This window comes from Crocodylus porosus, unplaced genomic scaffold (genome assembly GCF_001723895.1).
Source record: "Crocodylus porosus isolate Cpor-Errol unplaced genomic scaffold, CroPor_comp1, whole genome shotgun sequence".
In the NCBI taxonomy this organism is placed as follows: Eukaryota; Metazoa; Chordata; order Crocodylia; family Crocodylidae; genus Crocodylus; species Crocodylus porosus.
This window is the reverse complement of record NW_017728943.1, coordinates 130783538-130811288: the sequence shown is the minus strand read 5'-3', so window position 1 is coordinate 130811288 and position 27751 is coordinate 130783538. Positions and strand designations below refer to the sequence as shown.

The 27751-nt window shown below is 43.6% G+C and overlaps 2 protein-coding genes across 4 annotated transcripts in view; one reads left to right on the top strand and one right to left on the bottom strand.

Moving 5' to 3' along the window:
• On the bottom strand, positions 1-22625 carry MTFR2 (mitochondrial fission regulator 2). 3 transcript variants are annotated; one of them, XM_019550213.1, is made up of 9 exons: positions 22505-22625; positions 16237-16373; positions 14964-15098; positions 13937-14041; positions 13393-13517; positions 10851-11056; positions 8189-8405; positions 4305-4488; positions 1-854 (listed from the first exon to the last, which is right to left on the bottom strand). In XM_019550213.1, exons 2-9 carry the CDS (start codon positions 16297-16299, stop codon positions 756-758), a joined length of 1134 nt encoding a protein of 377 aa, XP_019405758.1. In that variant the 5' UTR covers positions 16300-16373; positions 22505-22625; the 3' UTR covers positions 1-755. The 3 variants fall into 3 exon arrangements, with proteins under 3 accessions (XP_019405758.1, XP_019405755.1, XP_019405756.1); XM_019550210.1 differs by having other exon boundaries at positions 8189-8492; positions 22505-22624; XM_019550211.1 differs by having other exon boundaries at positions 8189-8492; positions 16237-16343; positions 22505-22624.
• A 92-nt stretch (positions 22626-22717) lies between these two features.
• Positions 22718-27751, top strand: part of LOC109320200 (armadillo repeat-containing protein 1-like) — a 12632-nt gene continuing 7598 nt past the window's right edge. Inside the window, exons 1-3 of the mRNA XM_019550214.1 lie at positions 22718-22750; positions 24367-24527; positions 26595-26686. Coding sequence (XP_019405759.1) covers positions 24378-24527; positions 26595-26686 — 242 coding nt within the window. The 5' untranslated portion in view covers positions 22718-22750; positions 24367-24377. The remainder of the gene's footprint in view (positions 22751-24366; positions 24528-26594; positions 26687-27751) is intronic.

Below are 27751 nucleotides of genomic sequence, written 5' to 3'. Positions count from 1 at the left end.
AAAGTAACATTTATTGTATAGGCTCTCACAACAAAATGTCAACCAAATAGAAACAAGCAAAAGGGGAAAAAAGCATAGTTTCCATAATGTGTTTAGACTATGCTTGTGCAAACAGAAATCTCTCCAGAGCTTCTTTAAACACAGAACACAACTCTCACGTTTCAGGCAGTGAACATCAAGCCCAAATCTAACTTTAAACAAGAAAAACTGCCTCTACAAATTATGGAGACATAAGTTTCTTCATTTACCCATAATAAATTAGGAAACAGCATTCCACATAAAAACAGAATTGCTTAAGCGAGCAACAAGGAGACTCAAGGATACATTGCATCTGATTGATGAAAGAAAAGTAACGACTACCATGGTATAAACCTGTTGATCTTAATTTCTTCATCTAGTCATATTGTTTCTGAGCTGCCATGTTTCAGCTTCCATACCAAGAAAAATACAGTCTTTTTGCACATGATCTACTTCCACAGGTTTCCCACTCCAAGCATCTAATAGCATAGCTTTGAACACACTGCGTTGTAGCTATATGTAGCTAAATGCTTTATTTATTATAAAAGCAAACAACACCTTCAGAATCTTGGCTGTTGGGACACTCTAATGAAAAGAAAATAGTAGTTGTACAAGCCCTAGCTCCAAGTATTCCGGATTGCTATATCTTGGGACATGTTTTCCAACAAATTGCTGAAGTGGTCTCACCACTCTAAAGTATATGTGTTAGTTCATTTCTCCCAGGAGAGCTGCACCTGTTAAATGTGTGATCTTGCTTTCAGTGTTGACACCTGTTTTAGTTCCTTAGCTCCAGTAAGGTTATTCTTTATATTTGGCTTCAAAACGTGACGTCCAACCTTTAAAAGAGAAGGTATTTTAAATAAATATTTTTAGACAACTCATAATTGAATAGCAAAAGGGAAGTTTTCAATATAAAGATACTGGACATTTGAAGGGCTGGCTGCTGCACTCTTCCCACAACTTAAGGAAAATAAATTATTACATTAGCAATAACTTTAAGTACATTTATTCCTCAAACACATGATAGCATTTCTAATTAGAAACCTTGCAGCCAAGCTCTTCAGTCTAAAAAAACCACCTCTCATTCTTCAGTACCTGACTTCAATACAGATAAATTAAAATATTTGCTTGCCTTTCCAGCAACAGAAAAAAATTGACCAGACCAATTCAGAAATGTCACATGCATATACAAACAACTAATGCTGATCTGGCTGCTGGTAAGATTCTGAATATAACTCTTTCCATCTTTTCTCTGATTTTTGTCCACAATTTTCCATCAGTTTGACACGACTTGTTTCGGGTGACCTTCAAATTATGACCCTCTAATACACTGAACTGGCTGTGTTGCTTACGAAAAGAAAAACATCTGAAGTTTCTGAATTAAGTGGCTGATTTTATTGTAGCAAGTTCCAGTTTATCTTTTTATTTTTTTATACTGACTATAATATTCTGCTGAGACTGTAGCAATAGTATTTAATTTTGCTCAGTTGTGTTTAAGTTTAGTGCCTTGCTGTAGAATTTCTTATTGAATATAAGAAGTATGGATATGGTTTGATTAAAACTGCATATCACTACAAACTTCAGAAAAGAAAAAATGATGATAGGAGATGCAAATATGGATCTAGTCTCCATGAGAATTCTTATAATTAGAAAACTAGTACATCAGTCCTTTTCACTCAGCTAGCTAACCACCAATATGATGACGGCTGCAGAGGAACTTCTAGATTTCACCAACAGGTTTTGGATCCTGTAGATAATATTTCTCTCACTGAGACTTAAAAACAGATTACCGAAACCAAAACATCATGTAGGGCAATGGTTGGCAATGTTTTTTGGCAGCAGATCCAAGGGGGCCAGCACTAGGACCCAAATATTGCTGCTGCTTCTTACCACCACCTACCTATCATAGGGGTGAGGACCTCCATATACAATGGCTCTGTAGGTCAGATCCAGGCCACATGTTGCCAACCCTGGATGCAACCCCCCTGGGGCGCAGGGAGGGGGCGGGAGGTGGCTCCCATCACTATGGGGTCACTATGTGCCACTCACTTGGCAGCCACTGGTCCAGCATTTGCCCAGCAGCTCCTGCCACTGCTCCTGCCACTGATCCAGGAGGGCATGGTGGGGGCATGTACCCCTGATCTACAGCAGGGCAGGGTAGGGTAGGGCTGCACGGGGCTCTTCCCAGCCTGCCCTGCCCCACCCTACACAGATCATGGGGCACATGTCATTCCCCCTCATCCCCGATGAGTGGCGGCAGTAGCAGTGGGAGTCACCAGACAAGCGAGCGAGCACCAGACCAGTGGCTCCCAAACAAGCAGTGCACAGCGGCGGAAGCAGCCTCCCCCTCTCCCCCACAAACCACAGCTCCACCCACACCTGTCCCACCCCAGCTGGACAGCGCTTGCCCCAGTCACGCTCCTCCCTGACCATGGGGGCTTTGATCTGCCCCCCCACACCCCTCCCTTCCCCCTCTCCTACCACCACACCAGACTTCCCACCTTCATGCAGTTCTCCAAGCTGCCAGGCTGGTATCGGGAATTGGATCAGTATCAGCCAATATGATTCCTTAAAAATCAGCTATCAATATCGTCCCCAAAAATCTCTATTGGTGCACCCCTACTTAACAGTAGCATTGATTATTTTAGTTCTACATTTAAATTTTTCCCTTCTTACTTTCAGTATCAAGTAGTGAACTCCTGGATAAAAGAGAAATTCTATCCAGAAGAGTACATTCAGGGCAAAGTTTCAATTGTTTATTTGAAGAAGGAAATTGTTAGTTAAAGTTGGCTGTAGTTGTCTTACTAAGTTGTAGATTTTTTCCATGAACAGCTTAAAAGGTAATTACTAACTTATTTTTCTTTTCTGGGAGTATTAAACATGAACAGACATTGCTCTCGAATGAAACACAGTAAGAACTAGCTGCTGAAACTGTTATTTTTCACTAAAAATTACTTTAAACGTGTCACATATGCAAACTCAATTATTTGTTCATTTGGTTCAAGATCAAATGTGTCAATAAGCAAAACTGTCTATAGACATAAACCAGTTAATTTGCATTTTGAAATGAGGAATTCACTCTTTTATCTTGCTCCTGACAATAAATATGTTTAAGTTTAGGTTAAAAAAAAAAGATAGTTGACTTGAGTGGAGAAATCACTTACCTCCTGTGATTAAAGACAGATGTCCTGTCCCTTTAAAATTACATTTGTTTGTTACCTACTAAACACTAAAATCACACTTTCCCAGTACTACCACAGCATTCGTATTTATACTATGACTTCACTTCATGAAGTTAACACAGATTTTAAAAATAAGTAGTCAGCTTTTGGTCATTATATTCAGATACCTAGTCCGTCTTTCTAGATTTTAGCAAAACAGGCCCCCTATAGTTCTATTGTCATCTTTTCTACATCCCATGTTAGTCAAATACACTCACAAGCTATGTCATAGATTCATAGATTGTTAGGGGCTGGAAGGGACCTTGCAGATCATCAGATCCAGCCCCCCCGTCTCTCAGCAGGAAGACGACTGAGGTCAAGTGACCCCAGCAAGGTGACTGTCTAGTCTCCTCTTGATAAACTCCAGAGTACGTGACTGCACTACCTCTGGAGGAAGTTTATTCCACAGTCTGGACACCCTGACTGTGAAGGAGATTTTCCTGGAATTGAGCCTGAAGCAGCCTTCCAGGAGCTTGTATCCATTGGTCCTGGCCTTCCCTGGGGGTGTCCTAGTGAACAGCTGTTCACCGAGCTCCTGATGCACTCCTGATATAGTGGTAAGCTGCTATCAAGTCCCCTCTCAATCTTCTCTTCTTTAGGCTAAAGAGGCCCAGGTCCCTCAGCCTCTCCTCATATGGCTTGCCTTGCAACTCCCTGATCATACGGGAGGCTCTTTTCTGGACCCTATCAAGTTTTTCCACATCCTTATTGAAGTGCGGTGCCCAGAACTGGACGCAGTACTCCAGCTGCGGTCTCACCAGTGTTGAGCAGGAGTATCACTTCCTTAGTTTTACACGAGATGCATCGGTTGATGCATGCCAGCATGTTGTTTGCCCTGCTGACCACCACCTCACACTGACGGCTCATGTTCGTGCGGTGGTCAATCCAGGTCCCTTTCGGCCGTGGTGCAATGTCTTTGTCTCTAGTGATTAGTTTTCTACTACTCCAGAGAATAGGCCATACCAACATTCACCCAAAGGGCCCACAACTCATTTGTGTAAATAATAGGAAATGGTCATTACAAGCATGGAGGAGCTTTGGAGGAGGGTTACATATAAAGCATACCATTGGGGCTTCTGGACTGGAAAATGGAGAGGCATCAAAAGATCTGTTTTCTTTGTCTGATGAATCATCATCATAATTTTGATGTGCAAATTTCTGTTTTAGAGCCCGAGTGAGTAAAGATACTGGATCCAACGGCAAACTCCGCCTTTTTTTTGTCCTAGGAAGAGGAGTACCACCTGGTGACCTACCAGAGCAGAAGACAAAGCACAGCCAAAATATTAAATCACCCATTACCCTAGCATGTCTCCCTACAGCTTGGGTAGGCATGCAGGAATCCACTAATATCTATTTCAGACACAAAAGGAAGTATATAGAAGTACAATTTTGCAAATAACATGACTCATAGTGTTCAGAAATTACTCTAAGTCCAAACAAGAATACAACAAATCCAAGAATTATACAAAAAATTATCAGCTTCAAAGTCACAACTAAATCCTTCAAATGTATTTGATATTGTTTCTTTATTCTAGATTATACTACTGTGCTTAGGTTCTAAAAATAGAATTATAAAAGCAGTTTAATTGTCAAAATACAGTAATGTGAGACCTGTATTGCCAGATTCTATCACATGCATTTTAGTAAATAAAACTTGATTTCATGCTCATTAAATGGTCTGTGATGCATCTAATTTTTACAAATAAAAAAACTGGCCTACATGCACACTCCCAGAGGTAAAAAAAAAAAAAAAAGATGTAAAGTTTCACAACAGACTTTATTATTGTGAAGCCTAGTAAAGACTTCTATCACAATTATAAAAAATGCCACAAAATGTAATAGTTATCCCTTTGGCCACAGAAGACCCCATCTGCAAAACATTTCAACAAAAACTCTTTAAACAACAACAGGGCACCAGATGAGCACAGATATAAAGACTGTTTTCGTCCCAAGTACATATCCAAATACCCCAACTTAAGTTGGAAACAGTGTCTATTTACAAATGACTTCTCATTCAAATTCAGAAAAATTATTATTGCTTTATTCAACTTAGTTCTTTGGGACCAGACTGAAATAAGTCAGTAAATAAATAAATAGACTTGCTCCTCCTCCAACCTCCATACACATAAACACACACACCCATACACATGCACACACTTAGCTGCCCAAAGTGCAACTTAGGCAGAAGTTAGGCATCCAAGAGCAGGCACCTAAAGGCAAAAGCACTAGGGGCTGTGTGAAGCTTTGGTCCCCGATTCAATTCAGCAGAGATTCAGCCTGATTCGGTGGCCAAATCTCCAAATCCAAATCGAATCAAGAGACCCTTTAATCTCCCCGAATCAAATTGGAACCCTCCAAATCGATTTGGAAAGATTCAGCAATTCGGACACCGACAGAGCTTTAAATGTTTTTTCTACATACCTCAAGGTACCAGGCAGCTCATGAATGCTGTGAGGCTGGGTCAGATGGAACATCCCACAGGAGCACAGAGGGGTCCCCAGAGCGCTCAGGAGCAGACCCGGAAGTAGACCAGAAGCACTTCCAGTCCATCTGCCCCAGCATTGCAGCATTCATGAGCCATGCCTTGTACCTCGAGGTATGTAGAAAAAACATTTAAAGCTGTGTCTATGGCCGAATTGCTGATTCTCCAAATCAGTACTGAATCTTCAGATTTGGGTTCAGCCAAATCGAACCAGGGACCATGATCCAAATCAACAAATGCAATCACTGTCCCTGATTCAGGCCAAATCCAAGTCCGAATTGAATGCAGTCTGTTTTGCACACCCCTAAAAAGCACCACCCTAACAATTTAGAGTCTGTAGGCACATTTTTTTCTCAGCAAAATTGTCTGCAAGCATTGTCAGATTGTAGCTAAAGCACACTGACCTAATTGAGTGCAACAAAAAAAAGGGAAGCCACAGCCCTTTCATTCAAGAACAGACTGTATGGGCCAAAATATTTGCCTGGGAAGTGACAGGCATGAATTAAAGGCACCTGGAAACCTGAGGAGGCACCACACTTCACTAACTACCAGGCACTAGGCTTACTCTACTTCTGTTGAATGTGTGTTGCCATGCCCAAAGCAATGTGACATTCATTGGACCTTGAAGTGAACATGACTTTATAGCCAGTGATGAGGGCATTCCCTATAGAATTAATTTTGCACTAGAGTCATTAGATAAAAGGTATAAATAGTAGGGGTGTGTGAAGCGGGTCGTATTTGATTCAGATTCAGCCTGATTTGGGGGGACAGTGATTTGATTAGTTGATTTGGATCACTGTCCTGTTCGATTCAGCCGAATCTGAAGATTCAATGCTGATTCTGAGAATCAGAGATTCAGCCACAGACACAGCTTTAAATGCTTTTTCTACATACCTCAAAATACCAGGCATGGCTCATGAATGCTGAGATGGTGGGGCAGATGGAGCATCCCATAGCAGCACTGGGGACCACCCCCATGTGCTCAAAGGCAGACCCCCCTTCACACCCCTCCAGATCGGCGATTAGCCGCAGGGGAGACCCAGGTGCTCCCCTCAGACACAGGCACCAGTCACCAAGCTGGGGGGGATGGGACCCCCCACGCTCTGCAGCAGACCCAGAAGTGCACCAGAAGGGCTTCTGGTCCACTTCCTGGTCAACTGCCAAGAGCTCTTGGGATCCCCCTGCACTCCCGTGGGACACTTCATCCGCCCCACCATCTTGGTGTTCACGAGCAGCCTGGTACCTTGAGGTATGTAGAAAAAACATTTAAAGCTGTGTCTGTGGCCAAATCACCAAATCTCTCCGAATCGATTCAGAGGGTTCCAATTCAATTCAGAGAGATTAAAGGGTCTCCCGATTCAATTTGGATTCGGAGATTTGGCCGCTGAATCGAGCCAAATCTCCGCTGAATCAAAACAGCACCTCAAATCAGCCTAAAACTTTGTTCTTAGAGACTGTAGGCAAAGTTTGCAGTAGTAAATAGCAATAAAAGTTTATAGCATTTTGCACCAATGAGTTGGATAAATACAATCAGGCATTCAAAGCCCATTAATGTTATAAAATCTACCCACAATAATTTTCATCCTATTATTTATATGAAACTGAAATAAAGGAACGGTATCAAAATATGCTTGAAGAAAATCCTGGTACTATTAAAAACTATTGACTTTAACGTACAGGATTTAGCTATTCTTTTATATATATTAAACAAGTTTTTCTCCAGTGTCTACCTATTTAGAAGGTATTCTATTTCTTTAAAAGTATATTTTTACTTAACAAATTAAACGCTTTTTCTGAACTTCTGGTGTATCACAAATGACAGTCTGGCACTGAATCCAGGATATTAAATTATTATTCACTTTGTGATCATGTCAAACATTTCCATAAAAAATCACAACATTAAAAATGTATTGTTGAACTGGAGTCTAGTTTCAGTAAAAATCTTCAGTTACACACATATGCTGTATTTTGAAAACTTCAAAGATAGCACTAGTATATTTTGGATGTACTAACTGTTAGTTTTCCAATACTTCCCCAAGGACATGTCCTTTACAATGAACCCAAAAGTTTATTTTTTCAGATCCGTTTCCCTGAATGTTCAGCCAATTTTATTATAAGTGAACTCCAGATAGCCCCAACCTCAAAAGAAAAACAATTGAGGGGGGGAAAAAAAACAACTGATGTACCTACACAGTTTTAAATTAGGTGATGTTCTGTTTTATAGGTAACACATTTTCATTTTGTACTTTTAGTCAGCAAAGATCTAGCACTCCGTAAGGTAAGTATTGCCTGTTCAAAAGCTATCACAAAGAAAACCTTTAAATAAAAACCTACCAGTTTATAGTGTTGCCAGAAGTAGCTGGCCTAAACCAAAGTTTTTATCTCAGTGTTATCTGTTGTTACTGAAATAACATGGTATTGACATATTGTTGTCTTACTACTGAATATACATTTAACCTCAACCTACCTCTCAACAGTTCGCAATTGGACCTTGTTTAGGTCCTTCAAAACATCCATCATACTAGGGACACATTTATTTCTCTGATGTTCAGTATCATCAATAATTGTTGCTGTCTTCCTTGCAGCACGACGTTGTTTTATAAGCTCAATTGCCGAATTACTGACATCAAAGCCAGAGGGAGGTGGGGGTGGTGGAAGTGGAGGTGAAGGAATTGCAAAGTGACCTGGCAAGATGGACAGTGGTGTAGAAGTCATTGTTGGCAGTGGGTAAGATTCATCTGGAGTGGCAAATGTATTTGAGGCTTCTGAACCTATTATAATAAAATTAAGCGTTATTTTTTTACAATAAGAACAAAAAACAAACAAAAAAACCCCAAGCCAAGTTAAGAGTAGCTCTGTAATAAATATAAGATTCTGATCTAGAATGGACTGTTCTATCTTAAATGTCTGACAAACACCTAACAGAACATAGTCATTATGGTGCTTTTATAAATAATGACAAAAAAATAAAAACTTAAGGAAAATTATTTAGGCTTCCAAGCGAATCCCCTTAAGAAGCAACAAACTCAGGTTTTCTTATGCAACCTCAATTCTGCCTACTGGTATCACCGTGTCTTTACACTGAGTAAAGTTGGGTGGCACAGGGGAAAAAACAGCATGTGACCATATAATTAAGAAAACGCCATTACAGTGGAGATACACAATGTCCAAACAACTCTTCCACATCCTCCCTACTTCTTTGGTGATCCAGTAGCTCCTAGAAATATCAACTGCATTATCTGTTGCTGCTAAACATAGATCCACTTCCTTAGAATGTTTTTGTTCAGTTACTTTGGCAGCATGCCACATTTTTCCTGACCAGTACAAAAGAAGGGAAATGACAATGAAAAATGTATAATTCATCTAAACCTCAACAGAATTTCACACAAGAAAGAAGAGGAACTTCTCTATCCTGAAGACTTTCTTCCTCCCAAATTATAAAAGCCTACTGCAAACAGTGGAGGGGGTGAAAAAAAGAAAAAGTAACAAGAATATTTTAGAATGCAGACTATTAGAGAGCTTAGACACAGGATTGCTATTAGCTTCCTCTATTATTAAAGGTTTCTATATAGGCAATCCATGATATTTGGTACTGGAAATGAACCATATCTCCCATGTGAAAGTACAGTGGTACATATATTCTAAATCAGTGATACTCAACTTTTTGGCACCGTGGGCCACAAGTGGCACTGGGTCAGTCCGCCTGCCGGGATTGGGACCCAGGGGCCCAGCACTGCCCCTGGTGTGTTGGGATTGGATCATGGATTGTCCAGCATGCAAGGCCTGGAGTTCTCCATGAGTTTGGAAATCTGGCAGTAGGGGAGTGGTGGCCACTGATGTTGCCAAATTTCCAGACCCATGGGGAGCCCTAAAGGCCAGATAACATGTGGAGCCAAAGGTCATATTTGGCCCATGGGCCACAGGTTGAAGACCCCTATTCTAAATGCATATCTCAGAACAAAAAACTATTTAAATCAACTAGAATATGACAAACAAGTTGCAAAGTAGAGAAACTCTGAGAAAGGTGAATTCATAAATTTCTGAATTCATCAAAAAAATTCTGAATTCATCAGAAAAATGACACAAGACATTACACTTAACATACTGTTAATTTAATTTATGAAACGTTTAGACAAAAATCAATCTGTATATTGGTGCACTGATAAATATGTTTTGGGCCGGTACTGATGGCCAATTATTGATCAGCCATATCAGCCTATACCGATCCAATTGCTGATATGCTGCCTGGCAGCTTGGAAAGCAGCATCTGGCCAGTAAGTCTGTGGGGGTAGAAGGGGTGTGGAGGAAAGAAGGGTTGTGTGGGAGGGACAGATCACAACCCCCACAGTGAGAAAGGGAGTGAGGCTGGAGCTGGGGCAGGGGCTGCACAGCCAGGGTGGGGCGGGAAGGGGACAGCTCCTGCCACTGCACACTTCTGGGGGGAGGCATGGAGGGCACGTGCTCCCCAGATCTGCACAGGGCAGGGCAGGCTGCCCACTGCACACTCAGGGCCAGAACTGTGCCAAACTTTTCCTGGTGGGGTTCTGGGCCACCTCAAAATTCACCATAGCTCCCCTCCCAGAGCTGCTGCCGTCTGCCCCAAGTGCAGTTCCAGCTCATCCCCCCTGCTGGGAAGATGCTAACACAGCCCTGGCCCTGAGTGTGCAACCTGCCCTCACTCCATGCACAGATCTGGGGGACATGTGCTTCCCCATGCCTCCCTTGGGGGTGCACGCAGTGGCAGGACCTGCCCTCCCACCCACTGGATGAGCCTTCTGCGGCTCCGTCTCGTCCCGTGCCCCGCCCCAGTTGTGCAGAGCCTGCTTCTGGCCCAGTCCCACTCCCTCCCTCACCATGGGGCCTCGATCTCCTGCACCATGCTCCTTCCCTCCTCCACACCCCTACCCCCCCACACAAACTTACCAACCAGACTCTGCTCTCCAACCTGCCAGGATGCATTCCAGTTGCATGGATGCTACAGCTGTGAGCGTGCACACAGCATTTCTCAGCGACATTATCAGTCACATCAGCCAAAAAAAAAGTTGATTCCCAATAATGTCAATTTTCCTTTTATCAGTGCTGATACAATATGGACTGATGTATTTATTGGTGCACCTCTAATTGATTACCGTGTCTTGATCCCTGTGCTGCAACAATTGCAGCAATCTGAGCACGAAGAAGGGTTAATTCATCTTCAAGCGCAGAAATTTTTTTTATTGCTTCTTCATTCACAAAATTGTCTTGTCCTCTATTCTTTGGAACAGTTGGCATAGAAGCTGTAGTTGGAGGCACGTTATGGTGAACTGCACTTTTTTTCTTTCCCCATGATTCAGCCCTAGAGAATAAAAATGTACTTAAAAACTTCAACTGAATGCTAACAGTTTTACTTATAACTTAATTATTTTACCTTTTGGGATAAGTGCACTGTTACTAGCACTAAGAACTGAGATCATAAACTACTGGCAACAGCACCAGGTTTTGATGTCCATCTAAAAAATCTTTTATATTACACTATTTCTTTTTAAGCATTTTAAAGCATTTTTTAAGTCCTATCAAGTCACTTGCTGTATCCCTCAAATAATTGGGTTTGTACCAGAAACAGTGCAATAATGCAGAAACAAGTGACTTCTCATCAGGCTGTATGAAGAAGAAAGTTTCCTACCAAGAAAACTAACAAACTCTGCAAAACAAAAGGAACCTTATGTAGCACAGGGACAGATGTAAGAAGTACCATAAGATTGTCAGTACATTTTGATAAATTTGCTGGGTGCTAATAGAATGTTCCTATATCCCTCAAATGAAAAACTGAAACACAACACCTTTAATTCTTCATTAAAAACATTCATAGTCTCTAGATACTATCAACGACTCCTAACTGAAACTATTTCCAAATATCTAGACCATGTTTTATTTGAGACAAAGAAACTTAATTTTTACTCATATTTCCCTAAGACTTTGCTCTTACAAAGTTCATCCAGATCATATTAGCTTAAAAAAAAAAAAAAGGACTATGGATTTCACGTGTATAGGATGATTTTTTTTGAGGGATTCAACTGTTGGGGACCAAATAGAGGAAAGTTCCTTTCTTAAAAGGTACATTATTAAATGATGGGCTACAGAAAAGTGACCACCTTGCCAAAATATACTTTTGAGAGCAATTTATATGGAACTTTTCAATTACAGTTTTTAATAAGCAAATGGGCACCTGGTTCCCTAATACATAGGATCTTATCTTTGTCATGACTGCAGAACTTGCCCCTTGCCACAAAGCTGCTATAGAATCTCAGCTTTAAAATTTAAACATGATATTTCTAAACTTCATGGTTGTGGAAATAAGCTTGAAATATCAAATAAAAGTGTAAAATGATGCAGCTATTATTATCCTATGTTCAAAGAACCTGAAACAAATGAGAGATGAGATTAGCCTCATTCACCTCAACCAGGGCCTAGGAGATTTTACAGCCAAGAAACTCAGCATTTACCAAGATGCCATGGAATTTATTGTTTCACTTCAACCAAGCATGCAATATTATTTTCCTTTTCCCTGTCCTCCTAGGACATATATGATCTTGCTTACCAGATTTCCCCATGAGGAGGAAATATGGATGCAGTGCTTCCTATGAGCAGTCCACAGAGCCAGAATAGGGAAAACGATAAACTGGTAAACTGGAGCATGACAAGAATAGCACCAGTCAAGAAACACAAAGACAAGCCACTTAACTAGCAATTTCTCTCTCTCAGTTTTTCAGTTATTGAGGCTTTTCTGTGGAAAGCAAGACAGACCAATAAGAACTTGAATAGCATGGTAAAAGATGATTAAAGATGCAGTCATTCTTCCACTAACCTAATACAGGCAGGTTTGAACTCTATGCCTCTTGCAGTTTCACATCAACAACGAGGGCCAAAATCAGAACACAAATCCATGCCAATATAAACTAGGTTTGCAGATGCTAAGTTTTAACTGAGGTATAGGCAGCGACCTGAGAACACAAGGCAGTAAGAACTTCTAATCTTCATTTAGGCACACCCAGTCCCTAAGTGAGCTTGGAGGAATCATATAAAGGGCCAGAGCCAACAGCGTTTTTTGGAATTAAAAGTAACTACATAAACAACACCTGCACTAAAAGTCCTCATAATTTGTCATTGTACAATCATATTTTCCTTTTGTAAAAGTAGAGGAAATTAAATTAAAGAAAATCTTCAAACAGACTATACACAAAATAAACTTTAAGACTAGATAAACTTCATTTCCCTGGCAGCCATAATAATCTCAGAGATTTACTTGTAACAATAGTGGCCCAAAAAACCTGTATTTTAAGTTAACAGGGATCCTTCAACATTTTTGCCTCAGCTTTAAAGGTCTTTATTACCTAAAGTGAGGTAGAAAAGGATAATCTCATGGGAGTGTTTGATTATCGGGTTTCCACATATCTCTACAAAGCTTTAGCGAATGAAACAGATATGTGGACAGAAAGAGGAGGCAAAACCGCAAAATAAAACAATTCTGAATAGGTGCATGCCATAAAGTGTTAAGCAAAGGATAGGTAAGCACCACTGAAAAATAAAGGAAGCACTACCTTCGAATGCTCAGTCAGAGTCAGAAAATTCTCAGTACCAAAGGTTATGGGCCCAACACATCATTTCCAACAAAAGTACAAAGGCTTTACTTGCCTAAATCTAGTAGAAGCTTGTCCCTCATCATTTGCCACCCACAAGATATCACCCAGAGATGGAACTACAAGAGTTGGAGTTGTACTTTGCGCATCATAATCCAAGGGAAGCATATCTTGAACCAGCTGGAAAAAAAAAAACGACAACAAAAAAAAGAAGTTGTGATGCATGACTAAAATTTAGCTTTAATCAGTGGTGCTCAACCAAACCAGCCCTGCAGGCCATGTAAGTGGTGCTGGGGCCATAGACCAAGCCATGCACTGGTGGTTGTATTTATTGTCATGACTAGCATTTATGATGATAATTAATGCTGCCACCACTCCCCTGCAGCTAAATATCTGGACCTGTGTGCAATCCAATGGCCAGATGACAGCTCCATGGACTAGACTAAATGATCTAAATCTAAACGATAGATTCAGTTAAATGAAAAGACAGTGAACAGAAAGATGCAATACACCATGGTCAAGACCAGAAAAGCTATTATTTCACTTAACACTGAATTATTTAAGAAAGCAGAAGATTAGTACAGCAATAACCCACTTACCTGCAAGTGAGGTCTTGGACAAGGTTGTAAAGAGAGAATTGTCCCAAGCTTACGAACAATGCTTCGAGTAGATCCATACTCCTTTTTTTGCCAAACCAATATAACCTAAAGCAAAAGAAAGAAATCTGACAGTCTAAATCAAAAGATCTTAAAAGTGAAATTTTCAAATTCACAAAATAATGCCACATATGATCTGAATTTTACATACTAGATTGGCCCACCAACACTTTTTGATTCCATAACAAAATCAATATTTAGAAATGGCCTGAAGAGCATTTCACTTTCAGACCTGATTCCACAGCTCCCAGGTGCTGGAGATAAAGACAATATATTATGACAGATGCATTCTAAGGGTATGGGCAAACATCCACTTGGAGCAGCTTCAAAAGAGGAGAGGGTGCTACAGCTATAATTGTTGTGTGTAAATGAGCTGGTAGCAATACAAGTGTAGCAAAACCACTCCAACTTTAAACCTGCTTCCGCCAGGATGGAAGTTAGGGCCATTTAGTTCACTTGTATCATTGCAGGATCATACACACGTAACAGTAACAGCTGCTGCATACTCCTGGGCAGCAGCTCCCTCCATCCTTTTGAAATCACTCTGAGCCTACACTTGTCCATACCCTAAGAATAACATGAAAGCCAAAGGAAGAAGAATAACCAAACATCCTAGCTTGGGGGTTATCTTGGAAAGTCTGTTGAAGAAAAGGTTTGGACAGAACCCCATCAAGTTAGTAGTAGGCAACCTTTCCTGGTGCAGGCTAGAGTGACTCACCTCAGAGTGGAGGGTGGATCCTAAGGCCCACCTAGAGCGGGCACTTCTGCCTGTGGAGGCATGAGCAGAGTGCCCATATTCACGAGCCAGATGCAATGGTTCCTTGAGTCAACTCCAACCCAAAGACCATAGGTTGCAGACCCCAGTGTTAAATGGGTCAATATAGCCTATTCTTGGATACATATAAACTACTAACAACAGTGTGAAGGGGGATGAGGCAACAAGAAAAATAACTTAAGACATTTAAGATACCTTCAACTGATATTCCCTGATGATAGTATGCATATGATGGAAATACCTCCTTGAAAAGGATGTTGGAGGAAAACAGGTGTCAATCAGATGGCTGATTCTGGCACGGTCTAGACAAGCTACCCACAGAGGCATGGCCTGCCAAAAGAGAAGACGGGAGAACTTTAAGGATGTGTAAAACGCACACAAAAACAAAATTTCTTAGTATGGTTATATCTACACTAGCATTTTTCTAAAGTTGAAGTCCCACCAGTGTGGAACATACAATGATACAAATATTGTGATCTAAATTTGGGCAGATTTGAAAAGAACTTACAGGTGCTTAGCATTTTTTACAACTGTGATTTGTGGTGCTACTGGAAATATTCAGCATAGGGCAAACTAGCAAGAGCTGAAATGATGTAGATTTTCTTGGGTCTATTGTCCTAACATTGAGGTGGTAAGCCCCTGCAGTTCTTATTGAAATCCACTGGAATGTGTGCACTCTGTGCCTCATTTTCAAGGTCTCTAGCAGAATCAACTCATTGCTATTGGCAAATTTTTACATACTAGCTGATACCTGAAGGTGAAGTATATAAAAATAGGTTAAATTATTAAATGTACATGTATTTAAACAACCATAATTACAGCAAAAGCTCCGTTATCCAGCACCCATAGGAAATGGGGAGTGCCAGTTATCTGAGAAGCAACTTTGCCTGGTCAGGCAAAGACGCCCCTCCCGCCGTGTCCAGGACAGCCACATCTCAGATTAACCATGCCACCCCTCCGCTGGCATGCCGGGGAAAAGGGAGAGGGGCCTCCGCGCAGGCTGCTTTACCCCACACAGGCTGGTTTCCCCCGGGGCTGTGGGATTCAACAAAACCGGAAGTCCCACTTCTGGTTTCCTTTTTGCCACGTCGCCTGGCATCAACCAGCGTGCCGGTTAATAGAGCATGCCAGTTAATAAAGTGCCGGTTAACACAGCTTTTATTGTATATATGTAAAACTACATTGTATATGAATATAGTTATACCAATAAAACTCTGCTTGGATACAGATACTTGGGTATAATTAAGTCAGTACAGGCAAATCTTTTATCTTATCAATAGTGACAGGTTTGAGGGACTGTGGATGAATGAATGGTATAGCTCTTTAGTAATTTTGACTAGAGGAGTTTAAAGATAACAGTCAACTAAATGGCAGAACTTGAATTGCTTGAAATTCTTATTAATCTGAATTCCATTTTAATAGAACACCCACAAAATAAAAAGATACCCTTTATATCATATATTCTTACCTCATCAGCTGGTAAGCCAAAGTATTCTAGCAGTTGTCTTAGGAAATTCAGCAGCAGAGCCATTTACAGAGTAGTTTTAGAATTCAAGCATTAGTCTTATATGTACCCTGGAAGAATTGAGAATACCTATTCTAGAACTGCAAATATAAGAAGTCATCACTACAAAACTGAAAAAGAAAAGAAGGAAAACCCCAAACAAATACATCACAAACCCAAATTCACTCCTGTTTTTAACATTCAATTTAAAATAGACTCAAGCCTCAGAAAGCAGCTGAAGAACCTGAACATTAAAGCGCTAGTCCCTTAAATGTACTACAGCTCCTCTAACCCCCTGATCCACGTCACCTTTTAAAATTAACAAGAGCTAAAAACTAGAGCATTCAACTACTTATATGGATCTGGGTGTAATTAAGGGACATCTCTGTAAAGGTATCTGAAAGAAAGATTCATTGGGTTTATTATCAATTAAAAATTATTAAGTCTTACTTAAAACTAGAGGCAAGAGGTTTTGGCAATATCATTTACTGGACCGCGCAACTACACAAAGACATTACGAAAAAAATATTGTTTCTTGCATATTTCCTGGACCATCAAAGCTGCAACACTCTCACCCTATTATGGAATGAAGGGTATTACAATGTATCTAAAGGGGTCTTATTTTACAATATTTTCTACTGTTAGGTTTATTAAAACACATACAATTAAAATTTTAAATGTGGTACCCTTGTAAATCACTATAAAGCCCCAAGCAATCAGGACTCATGGTACAGATGATATTTTGTATTAGACCAACTAGATTAAAGATCTCACTTCTACCATAAGCCCTGATTGCTTTTGTCTTGAGACCAATACGGCTACAACCTGGATATAAAGCCCCAAATTAGTCTTAACAACAATGCAATTAATCTTTGGCCCTGGACAAATGCATGCCTCGATATAATTTACATCAGTTGTGCAAGATAATGAAAACTGTACTAGGATCAGGGACCAGCAGCCTGTAGGTATCCCAGGGCAGAGCTTTGCTTTTACTCTATCCAACCATATTGGGGAGGGGAGGCAATTGCCTGCTTGCTTTTAACCAAAAGGTAGTACAGAATGAAGGTGAGGCAGGATGTTATCTTAGGATAGAAACACCAAAAAGCCAGGTGTGTCTCAGTACAGCTGATGTGCTTCATTGGGTGAAAAATGTCACCCGCTGTCCTACACGTTGATCTTGTGAGACAAGGTGTAAATTGTGTGTGAAGTGTGAGTCTGTAAAGTGTGTGTGTGTGAAGTGCATGTGCCAGGCACAACTGGTGAACTGTGAGGCAGGTGGGGTGGGTGGAGCAACCCACCGCCTTGCTTTTCCCTCCACAACCCAGTGCTGCAGGGAGCAGAAGAGCTGGGCGGAAAACTTCCTCCTCACTGCTTCTCACCCTCCTGCTGCCCCGGCAACACAAACCTGCGCGGGCAGGTCCCTGAGGACTGGAAAAAGGCCAATGTGGCGCTGATTTTTAAGAAGGGGAGAAGGGAGAAGCCGGGTAACTTTAGGCCAGTCAGTCTTACCTCTATCCCTGGGAAAATACTAGAAAAAATCATCAGAGCGTATTGTGAATGGAAACCAGCACAGGTCTGTCCCAGGTAGATCCTGCCTGACAAACTTTACAGCCTTTTATGACCAGGTCACACACTGCCTTGACACAGGAGCAGAGGCCGATGTCATCTACCTGGATTTTAGGCAGGCCTTCGACACAGTTTCACATCCTGTTCTCATAAATTCATAGATGTTAGGGTCGGAAGGGACCTCAATAGATCATTGAGTCTGACCCCCTGCACAGGCACGAAAGAGTGGTGGGTTCAGATGACCCCAGGCAGATGCCTAACTAACCTCCTCTTGAAGAGGGTAGTGGTAGGGGAGAGCACCACCTCCCTTGTGAGCCCATTCCAGATTTTGGCCACTGTAACTGTGAAGAAGTTCTTCCTAATGTCCAGTCTAAATCTGCTCTCTGCTAAATTATGGCCATTATTTCTTGTAACCTCCAGGGGCCTTGTAACCTCTGTAGAGCCTCACCAATTCCCTTCTGTGCCCCCATGATGAATTTATAGGCAGCTGCAAGGTCGCCTCTCAACCTTCTCTTGCGGAGGCTGAAGAGTTCCAGGTGCCCTAGTCTCTCCTCTTAGGGCTTGGCCTGCAAGCCCTTGACCGTCTGAGTGGCCCTTCTCTGGACCCTCTCCAGGTTATCTACATCCCTCTTAAAGTGTGGCACCAAAAACTGGACACGGTATTCCAACTGCGGTCTGACCAGCACCCGATAGAAGGGAAGCATCACCTCTTTGGTTCTGTTTCTCATGCATCTGCTGATGCACGATAAAGTGCCATTAGGACTCCGAGATCCCTTTCCGCTTCCATGCTGCCAAGCAAGTCATTTTCTAGCAGTAGGTGTTTTTTTCCTCTCTAGGTGCAGCACTTTGCATTTCTCCTTGTTAAATCGCATTCTATTGTTTTCTGCCCATTTGTCCAACATGTCCAGGTCTGCCTGTAGTTGTTTCCTGCCCTCCGGTGTGTCCACTTCTCCCCACTATTATCCACTTCTCCCCACTATCATCAAACTTAGACAAAGTACACTTCGTTCCCTCGTCCAAGTCACTGATGAAGACATTGAAGAGTATTGGTCCAAGGACCGAGCCCTGCGGGACCCCACTGCCCACGTCCTTCCAGGTCAATACCGACCCGCCCACCACCACTCTCTGGGTACGACCCTCTAGCCAATTTGCCACCCACCGGACTGTGTAATCATCTAAGTCACAGCCTCTTAATTTGTTCACCAGTATGGGGTGAGATACTGTATCAAAGGCCTTCCTGAAGTCTAAGTAAATGATACCTACCCCTACTCCCACAGGCTCCCGTTAGGGAAGCTAATGGGCTGTGGAGTAGACATCTACACGGTCAGGTGGGTGGCTAACTGGCTTAGGGACCACAACCAGAGAGTGGTGGTTGATGGGTCATTTTCATCCTAGAAGGAAGTGGGCAGTAGCGTCCCACAGGGTTCGGTCCTTGGGCCGGTATTATTTAATATCTTCATCAGTGATTTGGACAAGGGTGTGTTGAGCACCCTCTCCAAGTTCGCAGATGACACCAAATTATGAGGCAAAGTTAATACATCAGAGGGCAGGGAGCAGTTACAGGCCAACCTGGACAGGTTAGATCAATGGGCGGAATGTAACAGGATGCAATTCAACAAAGATAAATGCAAGGTACTCCACCTAGGAAGGAGGAATCCCCAGCACACCTACAGGTTGGGGGATGTCCTCCTCAGCAGCTGAGAGAGATCTTGGAGTCATAGTTGACTCCAAGATGAACATGAGACAGCAGTGCAACAAGGCCATCAACAAAGCCAATCACACCTTGTTGTGTATTAGCAGATGCATGACCAACAGATGGAGGGAGGTGATGCTCCCCCTCTGTGGCACTAGTCAAGCTGCAGTTGGAGTACTGCGTCCAGTTTTGGGCGCCGCATTTCAAAAGGGACACGGAGGATCTGGAAAGGGTTCAGAGGAGGGCCACTTGCATGATTAGTGGTCTCCGTGAAAGACCCTATAAGGAGAGGTTGAGAGATCTGGATCTCTTCAGCCCATACAAGAGACGGCTGAGGGGTGACCTTGTAGCCACCTATACATTTATCAGGGGAGGACAGCAGGGAATTGGGGATGTGCTGTCTTCCAGGGAGTAACTAGGAATAATGGGTACAAACTAGTGGGGAGTAGATTTAAGTTAGACATTAGAAAGAAATGTGTTACAATAAGGGTGGCCAGAGTCTGGAATGGGCTTCCAAGAGAGGTGGTGCTGTCACCTAACTTGGAGGTCTTCAAGAGGAGGCTTGACAATCACCTGGCTGGGGTCATCTGAACTCGGTCCTCTTTCCTGCCAAGGGCAGGAGGTCGGACTCGATGATCCATTGGGTCCCTTCCGATTCTATAATCTATGAATCTATCTATAATCTATGAAGGCAATGAGGGCAGTGCTGCAGGGCTGTGCTCCTCAAAGCAGCAACAGGTGCAGCAGGCGGATCGCCTGGGCAGGGAAGGGGGTGAGAAGCAGCAAGGAATCGCTGTGTGGCCCCACTATGCCCAGCCACGCCAGGTTGCACCCGCTGGCTCCAGAAGCCCCGAGGGAAGCAGGATGGGAACTCAAACCAGCAGCCTGCGCCTGCCCCAGGTACAGATCTGGAGGCAGGGAAGGGGCGCAGGAGTGTGCACAGCAGCAAGGAACCGGCCCACCCCCATCCCCGGATGACCCACCCGCAGCCCCATCCTGCTCCTCGCTGGGGCTCTATATCCACGCATTGTGGCCACAGCCCCAAGCCCCACCTGGCTGGGCAGCAGCCTCTCAGCCCTGCCCTGCTCTCTCCCAACAGGGGCCTCAGTCCTCCACTTACCTGCTGGAACTGCTCTGCAGGCTGCTTGGGGCCAGTGCATGTCTCTGTACGTGGTGCCCCCTGTCTTTCCGCCTTCTTCCCAACAGCTCTTTACCTGGACTGGGGTGTCAGTACAGGTGCCCCACTGCCTGCCTAAGCCATTACAATCCATTCAAACTGGTCAAGTGTTTCCACTGCTCACGCACCACTGGAGCGGTAAGGATATGCCTTACTGCACATATGCCTAGGAGATTGGACCAGCATAATCATGACATCTTTAATCATGTCATTTTGAAACTGGTGGGGCAGCAATCAACCGCCCCCTATTGACCGGCTGCCACTGGCGTGTGCATTCCACTTCCTGAGACACACACTTGGCAATGTCCAGGGCTCCCAGAAATAGCCAGGGGAATCTCTCAATGATCAGGAAACCCAGACTTTCCTTGCTTCCAGAGATGTGTCCTGGAAATCTTTGGGGACTATGTCTGGAAGGAGGAAAAGCCAGGACACTCCAGTGTAGTCCCAAGGCAGAGACCTCCAATCCGCCCATTGGCAGAGACTACACCAGAGTGCCCTGCTTTCCCCATTTCCACAGATGCTCCCTGGGATCTCCGGGACATGCCTCCAGAAGCAGGGAACAGGAACGCCAGGGTTTCGTACTCGCTGAGACATGCCCCCAGCGATCTCTGGGAACCCCACCACAGGTTGCCAGGGGCACGTCTCTAGAAGTGGGGGGTGGGGAGGGGGTGGCTGCCCCTCGTCCCACAACATCAACATGCAGGACAATGCCCCGGAGATAGATAGCTGAGGGGGTGCGGCCAAGAAGGTGCTCCCCAGGCTTGAAGGGCCTGACTGTTTGCATGCATGCTTGTGAGGCTCAGGACCAGGCCCCTCAAACCCAGGAGCAGCAAGAGAGTGTGGGCAGCTCTGGTGTGGCGTCCTGCTATGAAACAGCACTGCCTGCAGAGACAGCTGTTGCTTCAGGCTACTAGCAACAGGCACAAGGGCACACCCGTTCACCCCTGTGGAGACTGGCACTTTCAGCATCTCATCTGCTTTCCTCAACCACGGCCCGTTTGGTGCAATGGGCTGCTGCCTAGGACAGCTCCTACCCTTCCCAGGGGCTACCAGGCTAGGGACACAGGCCTGCATTGCCAAGTCTTAAATACAAAATAGTCATACAGGAAGCTCAAACTATCATATTTTCGGAAAAAAACCTATTGCACATTAAAAAAAAGGAAGTTTGCAAATAAGTGGTCTTCTTATTTACTCTATATTCCTCACTTTAACTCTCCAGCCAGCAAGTGAGAACTGGGTCCAAATTGAAGCATTTCTTTATTTCAAGGCAAGCAATCATTAGGAAGTGCCAACAGCAAACCAGTTAACACCCCTTAAGAGCGGTTTGGGTTTGGCTGCACCAGTTAACTGCCTCAAAAATTATTGTGTTTTGGGGATAAAGGTTATAGACGTGTTGGTCTAAAAAGCAAAGGCAGTCAGTGGGATAGAGATGACACCTATTATTATTAGATAGCTGCAAAACAATTCTTTATTTGCAAGCTCGCTTTTTTTTGGTTTGTTTTTTGTGGTTTTTATTTCCTGGCTGAGGGGACATTTTGACCCCTACGGCGTTAACTATCATACGCCATTCCAGGGTTGAAATGATCGGACAAATCACTTGGTTGGATAATTATGGTACAGCGGACGGGAAGTAGCTGCGCGGAGCCCAGGGCATACGCAGGCGCCAGGCGCTGCGAGACAAGAAGCCCCCGCGGCTCATTGGAATTAACCGCCGCGCCGCGCCACGCACCCGCAACGCCCGGGCTCCCCGCGCCACCCGCCCCGCCCTACGTCACGCCGCGCGCTGGGGGCTTCACCTGTGCGTGTGGCCCGCGAGAGCCCCCTCCTCGGGCTCGGGCCCCCGGGGTTCGCGGGCGGCTGCAAACTCCCCCACCCCTCGGCCAGGCGACTGGGGGCACCGAATTCGAAGCGGCGCTGCGCCAAACTGATTGGGCAATGTCACAAAGGGCGGGCCCCACGCATCGCCCAATCGGGAAGCAGCGAGCGCAGTAGCGCTCGCGGGGGCCGACGGGAGCCGGCTGCTTTCGAACTCGGGGTTTGGGGTGAGTCTCGCTAACGTCAGCTGGAGCCGCGTGGGGAGGCGTGGGGGGTGAGCAGCGCCCCGGCCAGACCCCGGGGGTGCGCGTGTGTGTGCGCACGAGAGAGCGAGATGGATTGCAGAAAGCAGAATGCTCCTGCCATGTTTCCTTTCAAATACGAGGACACTTGGGGAGAGGGCACTGACATGCCTGTGCCCTATCCCTGTCCCTCACTCTCAAACCACAGTCCCCCCCCAGCCCTACCTGTGCTTTTCGTTCGACCTGCTCCCCCGAGTCCTGCAGTGCCTCCAGGCTGTTCCACCCTTGTAAGCCCAGGCACCCACCCTAGCGTGTCTCCCAAAGGCCCCCCCCCCCAGAGGGGCAGTTGTCTCCTTCTCTGCAGCAGCCCCGATGCCTGGGCACCATGCTTCCACCAGGAAAAACCTGGATGCCGAGCAAAGCAAAATCCCAGATGTTTGTTGATATTTCAAAAAAACCACCAGGTTAAAGATGGGAGGCCCCAAAGTGTCTGGGAACAGCTGGACATGTGGTAACCCTTGTCCTGATTGCTGAGCACAGTCGTTTTTTCAAAGATTGTGCATGGCTTGCCTAAACCATCCGTGAATAAACGATGTGTGGCGCAGCCTGCAGAGGACAGTTCTGCACCTGGCTTCCCAAATGCAAGCTGTGGTGTAGGTGCAGTCTCTAGAAGCCAAGTATAGCTTGATGCTCTGCACACTTGGTTTCACCTGTGTCCAGCGGACTGCCACTTCTGGTTTCAAGGATTTCTGTCATGTTAAGGGTCAGGTTGAAAGTTTGAAGTCTTAGGCCCCTGCTGTGTGTCATGTATATGATGCGATGACCTGGTTGTTCATACAATAAATTTAGACGAGTCACACATGCAAAGTAATTATCTCACAATAAAAATGACTGTCCAGGTCTGAAAAGAGCCAAGTGGCTTTAAAGTGAGTGCCTGAAAATGTGTACCAACTCTAAGAGCTGGTTCCTATCCAGCTTTAATTTGAATGTATAGCAGGATCCTTAGTTCTTTTACAGGGGCCAGGAATTATTTGAGCCCACGAGCCAGTTTCTGGGAGCTGCTGCAGGCTGGTCTGCACATCCCCTCCGCCCTCCCAGAGCCCATATGCCCTGCAGCTCCTTCCCACCACTAGTGCCCAGCAGCAACTGGCTCTGGACTCACCCTACTCAGGTCTCGGCTGGTCCAGAGCTGATCTGCTCTAGCCAGGGTGAGTCCAGAGTAGGCTGAGGCCAGTGCCAGGGCTGCACGCATGTGTCCCTGCTAGTTGTCTTGGGGCTGGAGCTGGGGCCAACAAGAGCCAGAAGAAGCTGCTGCATAGAACTGGAGTCCAGCTGCAGAGCTGTGCTAGCCTCACTGCACCCCAGGGACAGTGGGATATGCTATGGGCCAGACAGCACCTGGGCACCAGTGATAGCTGCAGTCCCTCTGTAGGCCAGAGCCAGCCTACAGGCCATGTTTTACCCACCCCTATCCTATTATGTACTTAAGACAAAAGAAGCAATAGCTTTGTTTGAGGATGCTTTCATATTCTATGCACTCACAAAAAGCATTAAAAATTGGTTCCTGTTAACTGTAGTAGGAAATATTGTCCCTCTTACAGCTACCACAAGAATGGATGCTCTGGCTGTAGCAAACCAATTGAGGAATCTGTCTTCAGACCCAGGGAATAGAGAAACAATTGTGAAAGACAAAGGATGTCTTTCTGGCCTCATCCTGTTTCTGGACCATCCTAACACAGAAGTTGTATATTTAGCTCTTCAGGTAATTCTTGCTTTTGTTAAAACTCTTGGTTTCTTTAATTCAAATCAATCCCAATATTTAGTAAACTGTTAATCCTGTAATCAAATGTAAATCCTGCCTGACCGAAGGAGTGAAAAATGTAAGAAGCTTAGAGCCTCTCTTAGGTAGAGGAGTGCTCCTTTCCTGTTTTCATAGAGTTTGAATCCTGCTCTGAAAAAAAACAAAACAAAAAACTACACACACTTTTGGTAATGGAGCTGATCTAGTAAATGTCAGCTAAAAATAGCACAGTGCAGTGCTGCAAGAGAACACTAGGCCTCACTACAACCTTATAGTTTTATTCATAAGAGCAGCAGATTTAAAACTTCCTGGGAAAACACAGTGTCTTCTGATTCTAAGAGCATATCACCTCAAGTCACACAAGGTGTGTATTAACTATGATGTCTTTTAACAAGAGGTTAGATTCCTCTATTCAAACTACTTCTGAAACCTGCAAAGCCAAGGTTGTAAGAAGGCTGGTTTGAGCTGCCAGGGTCTCTTTAAGATATCCTATTTAGTAGTTTCTTAAATGGACTTTTAAAAGACCAATCTAGTTAGAGATCATACTACTTCAATCAGGTTCAGATTCCATGGTAGTTACTGGTGTACACTTGTAATTTCCCCCTCCAGTGTCTTGTATTTCAAGTGCTTGTGCTGCTTTTCCTGATGATCTCCTCTGGAAAATAAAAGCAAACTGAAGAGGCCTTTTTAGCAATGTTAAAATGTTACCTGTACTAAGTAAACATTTTTTAAACAGTTGCAATTTGACTGGCCCTATTAAAAGCACTGCTAGCTAGTCACCCAAACAATCCACAAATAGTAAAAAAAGTCTACGTGGTTAATAGATGCAATTGTACTGGGATAAAAATATAAGGATCTATATCAGTGGTGGTACCTGTAACTTGCAGGTCATTTTGTAAAAGTGTTATCTTGTTTGAGGGGTGTACTTGGTAACCGTGTTGGTCTGAGACAAAAAGACATACAAAAAACAAGAACTCTTGGTTCCAAAATGATACCTTTTATTAGACCAACTGGAAAATGGCAAGAAAATTGTTCTTTTCTGCAAGCTTTTGGGATTGAAGTCCCTTTGTCAGGGGAAAGCGTAGATGGTACAAGATGGTAATTTCAGCCGATTTTGGATTTTAAACTTCATTGCAGAACAACAAGGAAGTATTTTTGCCTCCCTGCCTGCCATCTGACACCACCAGGGAAGGAATTCTACCTGATCAACACATCAAAGAGCTACTCAACACAGCTCACAAAGACACTCATGGACCCAGAGGGACAGACTTCCACCTGCAGCCCCCCCTCTGTGCAAGAATGAAGTTTATTTCCTACCTATGGGGACCTTTTACCATCTTGTACCATCTACACTTTTCCCAGAACCTGCCAAAGGGACTTTGATCCCGAAAGCTTGCAGAAAAGGACAATTTTCTTGCCATTTTCCAGTTGGTCTAATAAAAGGTATCATTTTGGAACCAAGAGTTCTAGTTTTTTGTATGTCTTTTTGTCTCATTTTAGATTTTTTCCATGCTCACTGAGCCAATATATTGTCTCTAATTCCACACACAACTTTTTCCTGCGTTTTGCTCAAAGGGGACCAACAGTGATATTTCCACCATTGTTATGCTAAGAATCACTTGTTTAACTTGTGTCCATTAGTCACTAAGACATTTGTTATATTGAATATCCTCTATTTTGATTCTTACCTACTATTAAGATCTTGGTTGAGAAACGAATCGCTGGGAAACAGATCAGGTTCTTAATTTTACAGGTACACATTGAAGAGATTCAGTAGAGCCCTCAAGCTTTGTGAAGCTTATTTGATCTAATGTTTGAACAAGAACGTTGTAAAAGACTTGACCTCCTGCAAAAGCATGTTCCTAGTTGGTTAGTGGAACTTAATTTCCAAGGTGGCAGAGCTACAGGCTAACTGGATCTTCCAATTTCATGCTATAAAGAACAGTTAGCACAGTTCATGTTGCCACTGTTACATATCAGATCTTGACTGAAAGCCATCTATTTTTAAATGATTTCCCCCTTTTGCAGGCACTTCAGTATCTTTCAGAATGTCCTTCCAACTGTGAAATTATGACAAAGGAACCAGATATAATGTGGAAGCTAGAGGAATTGCAGAAAAGGTAAATTTTAATTGGTGTCAGTTTGTCAACTGTTTAAGTGGGTTGAGTTGCAAAGATTTCAGAGACCACTGGCTTTATGTTTAATAGTTTCTCATCAGTTTAAAGTGTTGTTGCTAACGTGCAGTAGGCTTGCATCAGTCTGTAAATAACACTGGTTTGAAAAACTTAAAGGAAAATGTCTGTTAAGAAGTAACTTGTAGAACTGACACAGGGAAAGGAAGGACTCCTTAAATGAGGGTGTTGGTAGTAAAATAGGATTTCAAATGCAGTTAGTTATGAACTGTTAAGAGATGGGTTAGTAGGCCCTGGTCCCTTTCCAGGAAATCTGTTCAGGTGCATTTAAGAACTAGCTAGTTCATGCTGCTTTTAGTCTTTGAATTTGTGAGGCACATTTTTTTTACTATCCATTGGAAATGTAAAAAGTGCTGGAAACCATAGGACATTAGTTTGCAATATCACTTAGCCTCAATGTTTGAAAAATTGAAGGAAATACATCAGTCTTTTTCCTGGTCCTTTTTCTCAAGGAAGATTGGATTAGGAACCAAGAAAAGGAATAGTAGACCAGCTTTAGAAGGAAGAGGGGAGGCACTCAAGGTGTGGTGTATATAGCAGTATTATAGTTGACTTCATATACCGAAGCAAGTGGCAAAAGGCATTGGGAGTAGCCAGTGTACTGCTTCCTGTTTCTGTGAATATGCTGTTGGTCCTAGAAAACAGAACAGACCAAAATGTAGAATTATGATAAAAACTATACTCAAGAAGCTGTGGGTACCAGTTAAAGTGGAAGACAGCCTTCACTTCACTTCGCTGTGTGAAAGACAGTGGCCCTAGATTTAAAGCAGCGGCCCTAGATTTTAGGAGGGCAAACTTAAGGAGGACAGTTGGAGGAGCGCTGAGGTCCCGGAGGGGAGGGGATCCAGGTGTCCAAGGAGACGATCCTCCAAGCCCAAAGGAAGGTAATCCCAATGAGGATCAAAGAGAGCAGGAGAGCACGCAAGCCTCCATGGCTCACCAAAAGCATCCGGGAATGTCTCCTTGCTAAAAAGGAGGCTTACACCCAATGGA